Consider the following 17,663-nt stretch of genomic DNA (forward strand, 5'->3'; position numbering starts at 1 on the left):
AGCTGCCCTCTTAGGTTTCAGGCAGGGAGTCACTCCTAGCCCTTCCTGGAGACGCCATGAGGGACTGAGCCTGGCACGTTCTGTTTGAAATTTAGATGCTCCATTACTGAGCTACCATGAGGCTTGTCCTTTGCCGCTGTGACTCTGTCAAGCAGGGTTGCAAACATGGCACCCTGCACAGGTAACTCACAGAAGCCTTTCCTGCCGCCCACAGGGTCCCTGTGTGTGTGTGTTGCCCACAACAACTTCTCTGGTTTGTAAATGTGCCCACTAAAATGGGTGAACCCCACGCAAACTGCCTATGATGAAGAAGAACGGCATTGTGGGGTGGCGTTCTGGAAGGCACGCAAGGCAGAGAGGTCGCGGCTCCCAGGAGCTGTGTCTTAGTGGCAGATCTTTATGTTAAGAGTAATATTCCCTCTCATAAAAGAGCGGCTCTTTGTGACTCTTCTCCTTCAGCCTGGAAGAGGGTGGGATGCCGGAAGCTTCCCCAACGCACCGCAAAACGTGGGAAGAAAGCGAGTGAGGGGCGGGTGGGAAAAGAAAAGAAAGCTCCCTCAGAGGAGAGACAGTTATAAATTAGAAGCAGCCCAGGGGAGGCCCAGGACAAACAGACGACCAGTTTAGCGGTTGTTGTTTTTAAATATGAGTGGGACCGATCTCAGTGTCCTGACACTGAGGAGATGCTCCTTCAGTCTGCCTTCCATGGGAGTGTGGTACGGCTCTTGCGTGTGGTACAGCCTCCTTCCGCTGTGAAGAGAGGTAATCCGGTACGGTGTTGCAGTGGTAGATAAAGAAGACTGCTTCTCCTTCCCCAGCAACCATTGGACGTCTCCTTGGCAAGTCCCGTGCTTCATTCCCACCAGTGAAAAGTCATCCCCGACCGAGAAAGGTCTGAGATCCAAACTCCTCCAAGTCCTGGCTTCCCGTGCAGCTACGCTTTTGCTTTCCTGCCGGATCGCCTGCGGTGTTTCACACACCTGCAGTAAGAATAAACCCTCCTTTAAAAATGTCCTTGGGTTTCTTTATACCTGTGGGGACTGGCTCCCACTGGGGCTGGCAGGGCGGAAGTCAGGGAGCCCAGCAATAGGTGGGAGCAGAGGCAATGACAGTTGTAAGGAGAAGGCAGGCAGGCATTGACTGAATATCCAAACAAACCGCTGTGTTGCAAGAGAACGTCAACAGTCTAGGCAACACGATGACCATATACATATGTAATAGACAATCTTTATAGAATTCCTTCAAACCATAAAAAGTTCAAAATGAAATCTTTAGTCTCAAAGTCTCTGAAAATCTTTAAATGAAGCGGGGTACCAAACTTTGTACGATTCTTTGTCAGCGTGGTGGGAGGATATGGAATGCTTCATAAACCCATCTTATTTTGAATGAATGTATGTAAGTGAAGGACGCGGGTGGAGCTGTGGGTAAAAGCCTCAGTGCCTAGCCCTAGGGCATGCCGATTGAAAGGTCGGCGGTTCGAATCCCCGCGGCGGGGTGCGCTCCCACTGCTCGGTCCCAGCGCCTGCCAACCTAGCAGTTCGAAAGCACCCCCGGGTGCAAGTAGATAAATAGGGACCGCTTACTAGCGGGAAGGTAAACGGCATTTCCGTGTGCTGCGCTGGCTTGCCAGATGCAGCTTGTCACGCTGGCCACGTGACCCGGAAGTGTCTTCGGACAGCGCTGGCCCCCGGCCTCTTGAGTGAGATGGGCGCACAACCCCAGAGTCTGTCAAGACTGGCCCGTACGGGCAGAGGTACCTTTACCTTTACCTTTTTATGTAAATGAAAATATCAAATGCTGTGGAACAGTGCTCATGTAATAGTGTAGTCACCACACTGACGAAGAATTCTACGAAACAGTGGTCAATATCCGGAATCACTGTTCAGTGTTGGACATCATATTTGTTGAATACACAAAGCTTCACAGCTTGTCTTTTATCGTACAAAGTTTGGTACCTCGCTTCATTTAAAGATTTTCAGAGACTTTGAGACTAAAGATTTCATTTTGAATTTTTTATGGTTTGAAGGAATTCTATAAAGATTGTCTATTACGTATGTATATGGTCATCGTATTGCCTAGACATTGTTGGCACTGACTGAGGGCAGACTGAGGGTGGTGGGGAGGGACCCCTTTGCCCAAACAGAGTAACCGTCTCTGCTTGCGTCCCTTCAAGGGGTCACAGGAGGTAGAAATGTTTTCTGGGGTGCATTCAGAAAACTAGCCCCACCCCCTCCGTCTGGCACCTGCATTCCGAAAAGGGTGACTTTCATAATGGGGAACCAAAGTTTAAAAACTTGAAGCCGTTGGTTTGAGTTCTACCCCCATAGCAGGAGAAAACTTGCTCGTTCCACACAGAAGATGTAGCCACCATGTTTTCTCCTGCTCTTGAGGGTAGGACTCAAACCAATGGCTTCAAGTTACATGAAAGGAGATTCTGACTAAACATCAGGGAAAACTTTCTGACGGCAAGAGCTGTTTGACAAGTGGAATAGTCTCCCTCTGTGGGTTGTGGATTTTCTCCTTCATTGGAGGTTTTCAAGCAGACGCTGTGTCATGGACACTTTAGTTGAGATGTCTGCATTGCGGGGCGTCGGACGAGATGACCATTGGGGCCCCTTCAAACTCTACGATTCTATGAAATGAAATAAGCCAAGTTGTTGGCTTGGATCCATGTACCTTAAGAGGTAATGTTTCCCATAATGCCCTGGGAGTTGTGGGCAATTAAAATGGTGGCCCTAAGCCACAGATCTGACGTCGTTGCTACTGGTTGGAGCTGCTGCCTGTTAAAGCCTGCCAGCGCCCACCAAAAGATTGGGGGGGGGGTGCCACTAGCACGCACTTGGCCCGAGATGCCCTCAGGCCCAATAGTATCTGGAAGGTACTACACTGGCGGTCCCTGGCCTGAAAGCCTACCATTAGGGGGATGTTCAGGGTTGGGGGGGGAAAGAGGCAAACCCCACCTGCAAGTGGCCTTGTTGAGTTCCCAGCCGCGCTGCTGACAACGGACAGAGTCACGCTTGCATACGCATTCACATGTCAGTGGGTTGACCCGCTTCTTCCTGTCTGGACAGGGCGCGCAGGACGGGCTGTTGGGAGAGGAGAATGCCAGATGAAGCAACATCTTGGAGGGGTGCCTTCCAAATGTGTGGGGTTACAAGCTCACCCCACATTTCCTCTCTTTTTAATTGTTTTCAGACAGCGTCCCTCCTGTGCCTTTTAGCATATGGAGGGTATGTGTCTCCTTTTTACAAAGGACACTCCTCGATTTGGAGCTTTGGGGCTATTTTTGGTTGCAACATTATTGGATTTTTTAAAAAAAAACAAGTTTACCTATTGGTGAGCTTTGTGTTCATTTAAATTTCGATGTACGTTACATGAACCGTTGATTGTTCTCTCCCCCCCCCCACTATTGGTATTATTATGTATTTTCACTGTACTACCTTGTCAATTAAGCAGTGTTAAGAGGTATATATAGAAATTAATTGTATGCATTAAGCAGGATATAAATGAATTATTGTTATGGCTAATACAGTATTTGGATTGCTTTTATGCGAACTGCTTTGAACATAGATGTATTTGTGGACAATGTGATTGATAAATAAACTGAATGTGACTAGAGTGAGTCCTCTGTTTGAAAGGTTATCTGGTCCAAGTACTTATGGCTCTGGGTTGTGTCCATTGTTTGTTAAGGGTGCTGAGAGTTGTCAGAAGACACCTATTCCTCTCACAGAACTACAATTCCCAGAGTTCCCAGGGAAGAGGGGTTGATTGTTTACTCAGAGAACTGAGGGGAATAAGGGGGGGTCTACTAACATCTCTTAGCACCCTTATCAAACTATAGCTTTCAGAATGTTAAAGTGGTGTAATACTGTTATAAGCGTATACTGCAAATGGGGCCGAAATTCTACTCAGGGCAGACCCCCTGAAATTAATAATCTATGTCACTCATGCCCATTAATTTCAGGGGGCCTATGCTGAGTAGGACTAATATTCAGGGGCGGAGCAAGGGTGGTGTGGTAGGGGCGGTCCGCCGCAGGTGTCACCACTGAGGGGGTGACAAAATGCCGGGTGGCACTCAACACGGGGCCTGCAGCCACGTGTCTCTCCAGGCTGCCCCAAACGGTTGGCCCGCCGCCTCCCCCTCAGCTGTAGGGCAGCTGAGTGGGAGGAGGCAGGCAGACTCCTCAGAGGCCCCTTGGGGACAGGGCACACGCCCGACCGGCTTGCTCCACCACTGCTAATATTGGATGCAACCAATATTAAGAACCATAAGATGTATTTTAATGCAGGGAGTTGGACTAGGTGACCCTAGATGACCTTTGCAACTCTAAAATTCTATGATTCTATTGATGCTCCCCCAACATAATCATCATCACCATCATTATTACTACTACAATATTAAAATTATTAATTACCCACCTTTTACCCTAAGTTCCAAGAGCAGGTAACAACAATTACAGCTATTAAAAATATTAAAAACCAGTTAAAAACCTACAACCACAGAAATAAGGTGGGTCGTAAAAATATACATCTCAAGTTTCAGAGTGGGATCTGTTCTGGAGGTCCGGTCGGACCCTAAGGTTTCCCGAACCTGAGGACTGCTTCTGCGCATGCGCAGACAGCGCAGAGAAACCCAGTAAAATACTTCCGGTTTTGCCATGCACGCATCCCAAAGTTTACGTAACCAGAGGGTAACGTAAATGGAAGTTCGACTGTAATGTTTGTATATTGGTACAGGGGGCTTGAGGGGAATTAAAACCTACACACACACACAAGCAAGCAAGCAAGCAAACAAACAAACAAACAAACAAACAAACAAACAAACAAACAAACAAACAATAGAGGCCTATAAGAGGGATAATTTTTTTTACCTGTGCGTGGGCAATCTATAAACTTCCTTTGGTCTGAAAAGCAGAAGAATAAGGTTAGTATTTGGTGCTTGTTTGGCATTGATGGCTCCCAGCACTACCTAATCATTGCTCTTCCCCTTCAAGCCTGCAATCAGAATTAATAACTGGCTTAAGAACATAATAAGAGTCTGGCTGCTGGATCAGGCCAAAGGCCCATCTAGTCCAGCATCCTGTTCTCACAGAAACTTATGGGGGGCCTGCAAGCAGGGCCTAAACACAGGAGCGATCTCCCCTCCCGAGGCTCTCTGGCACTGGCATTTGGGATCATAACTGCTTCTGAAAGAGAAGGGTGAACCTAGTCATCCTGGCTCATAGCCACTGGCTAGTAACCTTCTCCTCCATGAATTTGTCTAATCCTCCTTTGAAGCCATCCAGGCTGGTGGGTATCACGGAGTGGTCCCAATCACCTGTCTCTTCTTCAGCAGCCCCCCACCCTTCTGACTCTCTCACCTGCATTCACAGGTAGCATGCTCCTCAAAAGTCAGCTGCTGCAAGTGGCTGCGTTGGAACTTGCTCAACAATAACACCTGGAGAATGGGAGAAAGGAAGGAAAAAGGAGACCATAAGAGGAGTCTTGCTGGTTCTGACCCAGAATTCATCTGGGCAAGGGATTGAGGCCCGGTGGCCCTCCAGATGATGTTGGACAAACTCCCATCATCCTTAGTCATGCCAGCATCTCTACCAGTCAGGTGGGACGTGGGTGGTGCTGTGGTCTAAACCACCATAGTAGAAGAGGAGGAGGAGGAGGAGGAGGAGGAGGAGGAGGAGGAGGAGTTTGGATTTGATATCCCGCTTTATCACTACCTGAAGGAGTCTCAAAGCGGCTAACATTCTCCTTTCCCTTCCTCCCCCACAACAAACACTCTGTGAGGTGAGTGAGGCTGAGAGACTTCAGAGAAGTGTGACTGGCCCAAGGTCACCCAGCAGCTGCATGTGGAGGAGCAGGGAATCGAACCCAGTTCACCAGATTATGAGTCCACCGCTCTTAACCACTATACCACACCGAGCCTCTTGGGCTTGCCAGTCAGAAGGTCAGCAGTTTGAATCCGCACGATGGGGTGAGCTCCCATTGCTCTGTCCCAGCTTCAGCCAATCTAGCAGTTCGAAAGCATACCAGCGTGAGTAGATAAATAGGTACCACTGCGGCGGGAAGCTAAACGGCATTTCTGTGTGCTTTGACATTTGTCACGGTGTCCCGTTGCACCAGAAGCGGTTTAGTCATGCTGGCCACATGACCCGGAAAGCTGTCTAAGGACAAACACCGGCTCCCTTGAAAGTGAGATAAGCGCCGCAAACCCATAGCCAGCTTGGACTGGACTTAACCGTCCAGGGGTCCTTTACCTTACCTTACCCGTCAGATGTGGGGCAAGTGGGCATGGCTTGGGGAGAAGCAGCCTCACAGGCCAAATTTTGCCCGCCATGGGGTCCAAATTTGGCCTGTGAGGCTGCTTCTCCCCAAGCCAGAGGTTCCTCACTCTGCAAAATGCAGACTTTAGGGGCCTAAAAAAAGGAGCTCCCACCTTATAAAATAAAAATAACCAAGTAGCTGAATAACTAACTAATCAAAGGACAGTATATGTGTATGTAACTTGTTAAGATACTTTTACTCACCTTTCAGGGCTACATTTTCTAGAGCTCTCTGTGGGGAGGGATTGGTTGTTAAACCACTCTGGGAACTGTAACTCTGCAAGTGGAATTGGGGTTTTCTAGCAACCCTCAGCCCCCTTAACAAAGAATTATTTGCGAGGAAGCCATGACTGTTTAAAGTAGTATCATAGTGCTTTCTGTTTGTGGTATGAATGTGGCTGATATGTCTAAAAATATTGTGAAGCTTTTTATTTTTATTTTTATAATGATATTGAGAACAAACCAGAGCAAATATTCTGGAAAACAAAAAAAATACCAGATTTTGTGGCTGTGGTTCACTTATATACTTTTTCATTTTTGCAGGTGGGGGCAAGTTAACCTCACATATAACCAAGAACTGGCCTATCAACTTTGCAGGATCCTTCCCTCTTCTTGAAGGGTGCTGGGTGTCCTGGAAATCTCCTGAGCCGTGAAGGCTAGCCCTTTAGGATGAAAGGGGCACCGCCCACCCACCTCAGTCTGCCCCCACCAAGAATATAAGAAGAGTTTTGCTGGATCAGGCCTGTGGCTCATTGTTTTTCCCACAGTGGCCAACCTGATGTCTCTGAGAAACCCACAACGGCTGTCTCTGAGGGCAACTCTCCCCACATGAATTTGGAGGCATCCTGCCTCCACAGGGAGAACATAGCTGTTGGCTGCCACCAACACCAATTTGGAGGCCAAACAGTTCCCTTTCCTGGCCTTACTGAGGGGATCTCCCCTATTCTTGCCCCAGTTCATTACCTCCATGGTCACTGTATACGTCCGGGACGGCATACACTGTGCCGATTCATCGGCGCAGCAGCCGACACAGCGCTTTAGAGCCACGCAGGAGGGCACAATGAGGTGGCTGATGACCAAGTCCGGGTACTCCTTGTCCAGAGATACCATTGTCTCCTTGGCCTGGCAGGCGCTGCGGCTGAACACCTCCAGGAACCTCACCACTAGAAGAAGAAGAAGAAGAAGAAGAAGAAGAAGAAGAAGAAGAAGAAGAAGAAGAAGAAGAAGAAGAAGGGGTTAAAATCATTGTCAGAGGGCTATGTCTGAGGAGGGATGGAGGCGGAGGTATCCATTTCAAACAGATTTAAACACTTAATTTGGTGGCTGTGACTAGGGGTGGGCAAATCCGTCAATCTCCGTTTCTCATTTTTCCTGGCTTAGATTCAGTTCTCCTCATTTCCGCATTTGCAATTGGGTGTTGTTCTTTGTTTTTAAAGTGCTCCTCATTTTTTGTCAGTGTTTTAGTGTGTATTTACCCCAATATATACATAAGAAGAGCCTGCTGGATCAGGCCAGTGGCTGCTTGTGAGAGCATCCTGTTCTCACAGTAGCCAACCAGATGCCCGTGGGGAACCCACCTCATGCAAGATTCGGACACAAGAACTCTCTCCCCTCTTGTGTTTTTCAGCAAGGGGGAAATCAGGAGCTTTACTGCCTCCAGCTGTGAGGGCAGAGCATCATCATCATGGCTAGGAGGCACAGATAGCCCCCTCCCCCATGGATTTGTCTAATCTTCTTTCAAAGCCATGTAGGCTGGTGGCTGCCACTGCCTGCAGTGGGAGGGAGTTTCACAGCTTAACTGTGTGCTGAGTGAAGAAGTACTTTTTTATATATAGCTGTCCTGATTCCTCCAACGTTCAGCTTCATTGGATAGCCATGAGTTCTAGTGTTATAAAGAGGGAGGGAAAAATTCTCTCCACATATATATATACTTTCTACACACCATGCATAATTCTATAAATTTCTGTCATGTCACCTCTTGTTGAGATTTTTACTAAGCCAAAAAGTCCCAAGGCTGGAACCTTTCCTCACAGCGGTTGTCGCTCCATCCCATGGGTAGGCAGCCTAAGGCCTGGGGGCCGGATCCGGCCCAATTGCCTTCTAAATCCGGCCCGCAGATGGTCCAGGAATCAGTGTGTTTTTACATGAGTAGAATGTGTGCTTTTATTTAAAATGCACCTCTGGGTTATTTGTGGGGCATAGGAATTCGTTCATTCCCCCCCCCAAATATAGTCCAGCCCCCCCACAAGGTCTGAGGGACAGTGGACCGGCCTACAGCTGAAAAAGTTTGCTGACCCCTGCTCCATCCCCTTGACAATTTTAGGTTGAGCTTTTCGGAAACTTTTCCAACTGTACGATATCCTTTTTGAGGTGAGGTGACATCTTGGTACTGAACTTTGCCTGACATGCGCATCGTTTGGCAAAGCAATTTCCCCTGACGTAATCCATTTCTGTCCGTCATTTTCAGGAATATATGCATTTTTAGACACTTTCTAGTAGTACAGTACATACATTTCTAGACACATTGGCTAGAGAATGGCTTTGCAAAATTAGGAATTTTGAAGGGCCGCTGTTTTGGTTTGTGTATCATTTCAGAATGTTGGAGTTTGTTAGTTCAGGTTTCAGTGCAAACCAAATTTCTTCCTCACTCCCAGAGAGAGCCCCTTGGAGTGTGATACAAATGGAAGAAATAGCTAATAAAGCTCACACATAATTATTGATGGGCATGGTGCTGTAAACCATCAGCAGGAATAAAAATAAACCAGAGCCCTGGTTAAGAAGTCTAAAAATTTGAGAGTGGTGCTAATGAGGCATGAGCTGTGAGCAAAGGGGGAGATAGCAAGTTTATTGGGACTCGGACAGGAAGGGGATGGCAATATTGTCCGACAATAGTTAGGTTCAAGATCCTATACTGCTAATTAGTTTCTTTCCCTATTCAGTGAGGGGAAATGTGTATATTAAGGAAAACTGCAAACAAACCTGGGCATGTTAGGAGAAATCCATCCTAAAATGCCAATAAACTTTTGTGGGGATATTTATTTTTAATTGCAGACTGGTGTGGAAATGTAGAGAGCTGAACTTACAACTGGGGAAAAATGAGAAACCGAGAGAACCCAAAAAGGGCAGATTTAACCTACTCTTCCCTTTCATTTTATCGTCACAACAGTCTTGTGAGGTAGGGCCAGGCTGTGAAGAGAGTCACCAACCCAAGATTAGGTCCCGCAGAGGGCTGCATTTGAACCCAGGTCTCCGCAGTCCTAGACAAACACATGTGAGCTCAAATTCTGGGGCTGAAGGAAGATGTGTTTTGGGGTGGTTTTTCTAACAGTCCCTCTCTCTCCGTCCAGGAGTGATGCGCACCCCCACTCTCAAAACCACTGTCCTCCAACTCCGTGGCTCTTACCTTCTGTAACTGGCTCCACGACTGGTTCCATCTCATTAGTTGGATGCGGCAGAATCTGCAGGTAGATCAGAAACAGCAGCGGATCACAAATAGGGAAGGCACTTTGAGGAGTCTGCTTCAAGCTATCTGGGCCACAGGGATCCATGCACTGGCAAACTCTGGGCTTGATCACTGCCATGCGCCCTGCATGGAGCCTGGTCCAGAGACTCCAGATCCTGCAAAACACTCCCACTAGAGTCTGTTGGTGGGGACAGACCACGGCCAGCGCACAACTCTGGCGCTTAAATACATGCGCTGTTGTGGGGGACATGTCTGCACCATTTTATGGTCCCCTCTCTCCCCACCACCACCGCTCTGTGACGTGTAGCAGCTTTTTTGAGCTATGCCACACATACACACAAACACGGCAGCCATTTTGTGACTGGCACTAATGGCACTTCCTGAGGATCCCAAATGTGCCTTCCCAAGAGGTAGATTGCCTCTGAACATGGAGGTTCTGTTTACATGTCATGGCTGAACAACCACCTCCACAAATTTGTTCAGTCCTCCCTTTTAAGGCCGTCTAAGCTAGCAGCCACCACCGCATCCTGTGGCAGTGAGTTCCACAAGTGAATTACATCATGTGGTGTGAAGGAGCAGCCCTCTCTGCCAACAAGAGCATCATAAGAGCCCTGATGCTTGCTTGCTTCCTTTCTCTCTCTCTCTCTCTCTCTCTCTCTCTCTCTCTCTCTCTCTCTCTCCCACTGAAAGATCTCACGGGGGCGGGGGCAGAAGACATGAAGGCTGTAAATGTGGTATAGGAATTATAATCTGCAACTGTGTGTACTTACTATACATTGAAAGAACACGCAAAGCACATTCTTTCCCTCGAAGAATTCTGGGTGCTGTAGTTCACCCTTTGCAGAGTTGCAATTCCCAGCAACCCTTAACAAACTACAGAACCCATAATCCTTTGAGGAATGAATGAGCCTGGATCCCTGGAGCAAATGGATTTTTAAACGGTTTTATTTAGAATGGGGACGCGGGTGGCGCTGTGGGTAAAACCTCAGTGCCTAGGACTTGCCGATTGTATGGTCGGCGGTTTGAAAGCCCGCGGCGGGGTGAGCTCCCGTCGTTCGGTCCCAGCTCCTGCCCACCTAGCAGTTCGAAAGCACCCCTAAGTGCAAGTAGATAAATAGGTACCGCTTTATAGCGGGAGGGTAAATGGCGTTTCCATGTGCTGCACTGGTGCTGGCTCGCCAGAGCAGCTCCGTCACGCTGGCCACGTGACCCGGAAGTGTCTTCGGGCAGCGCTGGCTCCTGGCCTCTTAAGTGAGATGAGCGCACAACCCTAGAGTCGGACACGACTGGCCCGTACGGGCAGGGGTACCTTTACCTTTACTTTATTTAGAATATTTATATTGTCCGCTCATAGAGATGCCTGTCACTGAGCCAATTCCCAGCGTAGGTGTAATGGTTAAGGTGTTGGACCGGGACCTGGGAGGACAGGGGTTCAAATCCCCACTAGGCCTCTCAGCCTCACCTACCTCACAGGGTTGTTGTGAGAATTAAATGAGGAGGGGGAGAGCCACATATGCCACCTTGAGCTCTTTGGAGGAAAAAAGCTTGTATTCACACTGTATTTCCCAAAGAATCCTGGGAACTGTAGTAGCTTAAAGGTGCTTGGATTTGTAGCTCTATGAGGGGGAAACGACACTTCCAAGAATGGTGCTGGAGAGGGGCAGGCCCAGTGCCAGTGGGGCATTGGCTGAAGGCTCCAGGGACCTGGAAAAGTCCCTCAGTAGCTTGACCCAGCTCACCCACCACCCTCCCTGCCAGGCTCCTGGGTGCTTTTTGGGTGGCTGTGTTGCTTTTGAACAAGAGCAAAGCTCAGCTGCTGCTGCCACCACCAGTGGCTGCCCGCTGTCTTATGCAGCTCAAAGTTCACGTCCACACCATACATAAAAAACACATGTTTTCCCTCAGACAACCCTGGGAACTATAGTTTGTTAAGGGTTCTGGGAACTGTAGCTCTGTGAGGGGTAAACCTCAGTTTCAAAGGTTATTTGGGGGGAAGCCATGTGCTTTAAATGTGTGGTGCGCTTTTACAGCAGTTCCGCGTAGGATGACAGCCTGATCGGTGGCTGGACACGTGCATCATTAAATTACCCATATGGTGGGCAGAAAATGCAAGCGCACATGGGGCCATGCCAGGGAGGGAGGGAGGGAGGGAGGGAATTTATTTGTCAGAAGCCATGTGGCAAGAACCCGCAACTCTTTAATAGCCAACATCCAAGTAGCCAAGTTTGTCTATCTGCTGATTGGTGCACGGTGACTCTGTTTCTAAGCTTTGACCCACGAAATGCCCTTCTCTGTAGCGTGAGGTGGGGGGGGGGAGCAGTGGTTTGTAATGTTGCTGTAAGGATCCTTCCATGTGCAATGCTTTGAACATTTGAAAATGCAATACAGGTGTTATCTAATTCGTAACCTTTATTATTATTTATTGTTATTTTGTAAATCCTGCCTTTAAAAGTGGCATGCAAATTATGAATAAGGTCCAAGGTGGGTTATTGCTGGTTGGTTGTTTTTTAGAAAAAGCTAACAGTGCAATCCTAAATAACTTTACTCAGAAGTGAGTCCCACTGAGCTTACTGTTACTCCAAGGTAAGCGTTGCATAGGACAGCAGCCGAAATCCTAATATTCTCTCTGGCTATCATTTAGACACAGCTGGAGGAAAATCTTTTGGGGATTTTTACCTCTGTGACTGGCTAATGTGAAAGGATTGTTTATGCGTCCCAAGGTTTAGCTCCGTGATCCGGTTTTTTATTTTTAATAACTAAGGCTGAATCTTGGAAACCCCTGCGAAGCAAAGAGCCTCTGAGCATTTGTCCCTCTTTACCGCCTTCCCTCCCCAAACCACAGTTAACACAAGATGTGTGGTAAAGGACACGAAGGGGCCCCTAATCTCTGGCAAGCAAAGTCCTTACATAGACCCACTTGCTGTCTCTTTCACAGCTGTGACCCTGGAGGGAATGCTCACTGACTGCATGCAAACCATGCATTTAAAGCATATTCTCCCCACCCCCCGCAAATATCTATCTATCATCTATATCATCTATCTATCTATCTATCTATCATCTATCTATCTATCTATCTATCTATCTATCTATCATCTATCTATCTATATCTATCTATCTATCTATCTATCTATCTATCTATCTATCTATCTATCTCTATCTATCTATCTATCTATCTATCTATCTATCATCTATCTATCTATCTATCTATCTATCTATCTATCTATCTATCTATCTATCATCTATCTATCTATCTATCATCTATCTATCTAATCTATCTATCTACTGTTGTTTAAGGGTACTGGGAATTGTAAACTACAGTTCCCAGAGGTTTTTTTTTGGGGGGGTGCACTTTGAATTTGTACACAGTTCGAGTGGGGCACCCAAAGCAAAGTATCAGGATTTGAGTGAAACGGGAAAGGGGGGGGGGAGATAGAAATGCCAAAAAACTTAACAGTCCAACCAGCACCACAGTTTTGACAATCAAAGCATAATCGATCACATGACGCAGTTCACACGCACTATTTGAATGGCAGTGCCCATCAACTGGGGGGACCCCCCTCTAGTATTTTATTGGGGGAAGGCAAAGGGACCTCGACCCCTAGTAGTTGGCTCCTATGTCCTATATACCATCTGGGCACACCAGTTTGGGCTATGAACTATTCTCCCCCCCTTCAAGAAAAGCCTCGCTCCTGCCTGCAGTTCTGACAGCACCCCATAACCTCACCCCCTTCTGACACACCTCTCTGTCTTCCTCCGCATTGGATGCCCATCTGAAACCCACCCAGCCTTCTCTGCCAGCCCCCATTAGTGTCAGCTCGCTACCCCATGCCTCTGGGGAGTTATTTAAAAAAAAAACACAAAAAAAACCCCCCAAACTTGCTTGCCATCTCTCTCTCTCCTCTCACCCCGCTTCTTGCTCAATGCCAGGGGCTTTTGGGTGCCAACTCCCAGCCACGCTCTCCGTGCTCCCCCCCCCCACGTCCTGTGCCCACCTACCGTCGTGGCGGCGCAGTAGTGCAGCTGCAAGGTGGTAGCCAAGAGGAGCTGAAGGGCACCGCAGGGGGCGTTCATGGTGGTGCCAAGGCTGCCGCTGCCGCTGCTCCTGCCGGGCAAGGGGGCACACGCGCCCGCCTCGGGCTCCTCTTGGAGACTTTTCTCCAAAGTTTGCTGGCTCGGCGGCAGCTTCTGGGGCTGCTCTCCAGTCGATCGGGGAAGGAGGTCGTCCAGGATTCCCGCCCCCCCCCCCTCCAGGATTTGCCACTCAGACAAAATGCCCAGCCGACGGGCAGCCGCCACTCAGGAACTGGGCATTGCCCCTGCACCTGGGCATGGCTCAGATCAGCCTGGTGCCCGGCGCAGCCTCTCGCTTCTCTCTCGGTGCCATCCTACTCCCAGCACCTGGGCGCAAGGAGAGCCAGGGGTGGGTACAGGTGCATCTCCGCAGCTGCTGCTGCCGCCGGCGCTGCCCAGGGAGGAGGTGGCGACGGCGGTGTCGTCGTGCCAGGCGGCCGCAGAAGTAACTGGGCTCCAAGTCGAGGGGGGAGAGAGAGAGAGAGAGAGGGAGACAGAAGCTGCTGGCACAGCGAGGAGAGGGAAGGAGGCAAGCGAGCTCTCATGTGACTGTTCAATCCCACCCTAAGGGAGGGAGGGAGGGAGGCTGAGCCTGGCTGCTGGAGCAGGTCAGAGAAAGAGAGACGGGTGGGGGGATTTGCACCCCTATCCCAAGAAAAACCTTGCACCAAACAGGTCAAGGAGGGTCTGCTTCCCCCAGCATCCTGCACCCCATCACACCTTAAAGCAGCCACAGCTGGATGCTTTGGAGAGGTTTCCTCTAGAATTGGTGAGGGCAGCAGGCTTCAGGTCCCTTCAAACTCTACAATGTTGTGAGTCAGATGGTTAGACTATCCAGCTGTTTTCTGAAAACTGACGGGCAGCCGCTCTCCAGAGATGCAAGCAGGCAATATTTCTCCTAGCCCTACCTGAGTATCTCATTGAGGGATGAACCACTCTGCCACTGAGCTATGGTCCTCCTCTAAAAAAATGAAACAAGATTCCAGTCCTCATTGTCTGCTCTATCGCTGAGTGATGTGTGTGGGGGTTTTTTTTTGGGGGGGGGCAGGTATCTTCTACAACATGACATGGCGGGTTTATATTGGGCCATCCACACTGCCCTTTTGCTTTGTTGTTTTGCGAGGCTCCCCCAGGGTTAGCGCACTCTTGCTATTCAGAGGGGCGCTCTTGCGCAACGAAAGCAGGACAAAGCGACAGCAGCCCTGGAATACTTGCGGTATGAAAAGTTGCAGAATTTCAGCTGGAAGTTACAAGACTTCCACCGATTGGAAGAGATGCAGTCTGTCCCAAAACCTTTGCAGCCGGTGAACAAGAAGATTGAAAGCAGGATTGTGTATAATCGCCACCAAACCATCATGAACACTAATCGTCATGTACGAGAGCCTTCTGGAAGCTCAGAAAGAGGAATGGATGTGACACTGCCATCCCTTGCTGTTTGTCCACACAGCAGTTTGGCATTCAAAGGTAGACTACATCCGGAGTTGGAGGTTCCATCAGGCGCTCTGCTGGGCTAAAAGTTGGCAGGGTAGATTTCTCATACTCTCCTCCTCCTCCTCCTTGGGAAGAGCCACGGAAGTCCAAGGGGCCATCACACCCGGCCCATATTTTGTGGCCAATGTTAATAATGCAATTTTATAATATTGTTGCAACCCGCCCTGGGTCCTTACGGTGATAGCTGGGCGAGAGATCAGAATCTGAGAGAAGGGTGTCTTGGGAGCTCTGGCAATGATGCATGCACCAGTGTGGCGTAATGGTTAGAAGAGGCATAGGCAAACTCGGCCCTCCAGCTGTTTTGGGACTACAATTCCCATCATCCCTGACCACTGGTCCTGTTAGCTAGGGATCATGGGAGTTGTAGTCCCAAAAACATCTGGAGGGCCGAGTTTGCCTATGCCTGGGTTAGAGTGTCAGACTATAGGCCCTGGCAGAGCAGGGTTCGAATCCCCACACAGCCATGAATCTCACTGGGTTACCTTGGGCCAGTCACCATCTCTAACCTACTTCACAGGGTTGTTGTGAGGATGAAATGGGGATGAGGTGAACCATGTACATCACCTTGGGATCTTCAGAAGATAACAGTGATATTATATAAATAAATGAATATTTTAGGTGGTCGATGCTGTGACTTGCAGTTTGTTCTACCCCAGAATATGTAAAATAAATAAATACACAGGGTTGGAGGGCATGCTCTGTCCAGTGTTGGCAAGGTCTTATGCAGACTTTGCCAACCTGGTGCCCTCCAGGGTTTTGGATGGCAACTCCCATCAGCCCCTCCAACTAGCAGAACCAATTGTCCCCCCTGTAGTCTAACAACTCCCTGTTGTTACCTTCCCTAGCACTTATATTTTACAGCAAACTTTGCCAGCCTGGTCCATTTCCCCCCATGTTTTGGACTGAGCTGTATTTGAAAACACTGGGAGGGCACTAGTTTGGCAAACTTCCCTTCAAATGTGAACTATCAAACTAAACCACAGCCTCTACCTAACTCTCCTAGAGAGTCTTTACCAGAAGAGGGGACCCAGGAACACAGAAAGCTGCCTTCTGCTGAGCCATACCATTGGTACATCTAGCTCAGCATTGTCTACACTGACTGGCAGCAGCTCTCCAGGGTTTCAGGCATAGAGTCTCTGTCAGGCACACTTGGGGATTGAACCAGGGACCTTCTGCATGCCAAGCAGATGCTCTTGACCACTTGGCTACGGCTCGTCCTCCATGAAGCAGACTTCCTAAGCAGACTTAAAACCCCAATACCTCTTAGTTCACCAATTAAGACATAGATTACACTGCTTTGCTTGCTAAAGGAATCCAGCAACCGGGGAAATGTCTGGATTAGCCATGGGGTAGATGGGGAGGGGGAGATGTGCTGGGTCAGAATGGGAGGGGCATGAATTCCACCCAGATTAGAGGGGGCCAATGCCTCTTCCTATCATTGCAAGACTTTTCGTGCCTGAATTCCTTCAGCTTTCCACATTTTTCCTCCTCCAATATATGTTAGAAGTAGCTCTGGCATGGCACACAACAGGGATGCAAAGGCCATATCATCTCCTGGAATAAGTGAAGTTGGCTATAACCCTGTCCCCCGCTGCAAAAACCTGGGTCATTTATGGGCAATTTCTTTTGGGAAACTAGGTGCTTCCTGAACCAGCCAGCAGGGGGTGGTAGCTGTATAACACACACCCCTGCAGAGATACTGCATGTGAATCTATGTGCAAGTACACATGTGTGCACATGCAAGAGGCACACTTCTATTTCATTACTTTGGTTTTGGATGTTTATGTCCTAACGTCCTAAGTGTCACTAACTTAACACCCTGCCTGCGAGATTTGCACCGGCTGCCAGTTTGCTGCCAGGTCAAGTTCAATGTGTTGGTACTAACATACAAGACCATACACAGGTCAGGGTCAGGTTAGATGCACTCAGTAGATCCCTGTGATCTGCGGGGGAGTTTCTCCTGCAAGTTCCAAAGATCTGGAAAGATCACAGTAGCTCAGAGCAGGGCTTCTAGGACGGCTGCCTGTTGAGAAACAACAGGCAACCTTCGGAAATAACGGAAGTAATTATTGTTCCAGCAGGTTTTCTCAGCTGGAAAAATGGGTCTTGACCACAAGCATCTATTTTATAGTGTTTTGCTTTAAGCACATGGGCAGGTTTAAATTTTTTAAAAACCTGCTCGCTGATTTCATTGTACATTGCCTGGTGACAACTGTGTGGAAGGCAATGAATAAAATAATGATCATAACGAATGCTTTGCCATTACCCAACTTCGTAAGCTCCCACATGCCGCATCCTTTGCGTGAGCATGTGCACGCACA

At 48.6% G+C, this 17,663-nt stretch overlaps 1 protein-coding gene across 1 annotated transcript; it reads right to left on the reverse strand.

The window, feature by feature from the left end:
* Positions 1–377: 377 nt before the first annotated feature.
* Positions 378–14,381, reverse strand: VEGFB (vascular endothelial growth factor B). Its single transcript, XM_028710675.2, has 7 exons — positions 13,777–14,381; positions 9,721–9,775; positions 7,281–7,480; positions 5,361–5,437; positions 4,872–4,904; positions 2,961–3,086; positions 378–980 (listed from the first exon to the last, which is right to left on the reverse strand). Exons 1-7 carry the CDS (start codon positions 13,849–13,851, stop codon positions 935–937), a joined length of 612 nt encoding a protein of 203 aa, XP_028566508.2. The 5' UTR covers positions 13,852–14,381; the 3' UTR covers positions 378–934.
* Positions 14,382–17,663: the final 3,282 nt, after the last annotated feature.

Source organism: Podarcis muralis, chromosome 16, assembly GCF_964188315.1.
Source record: "Podarcis muralis chromosome 16, rPodMur119.hap1.1, whole genome shotgun sequence".
NCBI lineage: Eukaryota > Metazoa > Chordata > Lepidosauria > Squamata > Lacertidae > Podarcis > Podarcis muralis.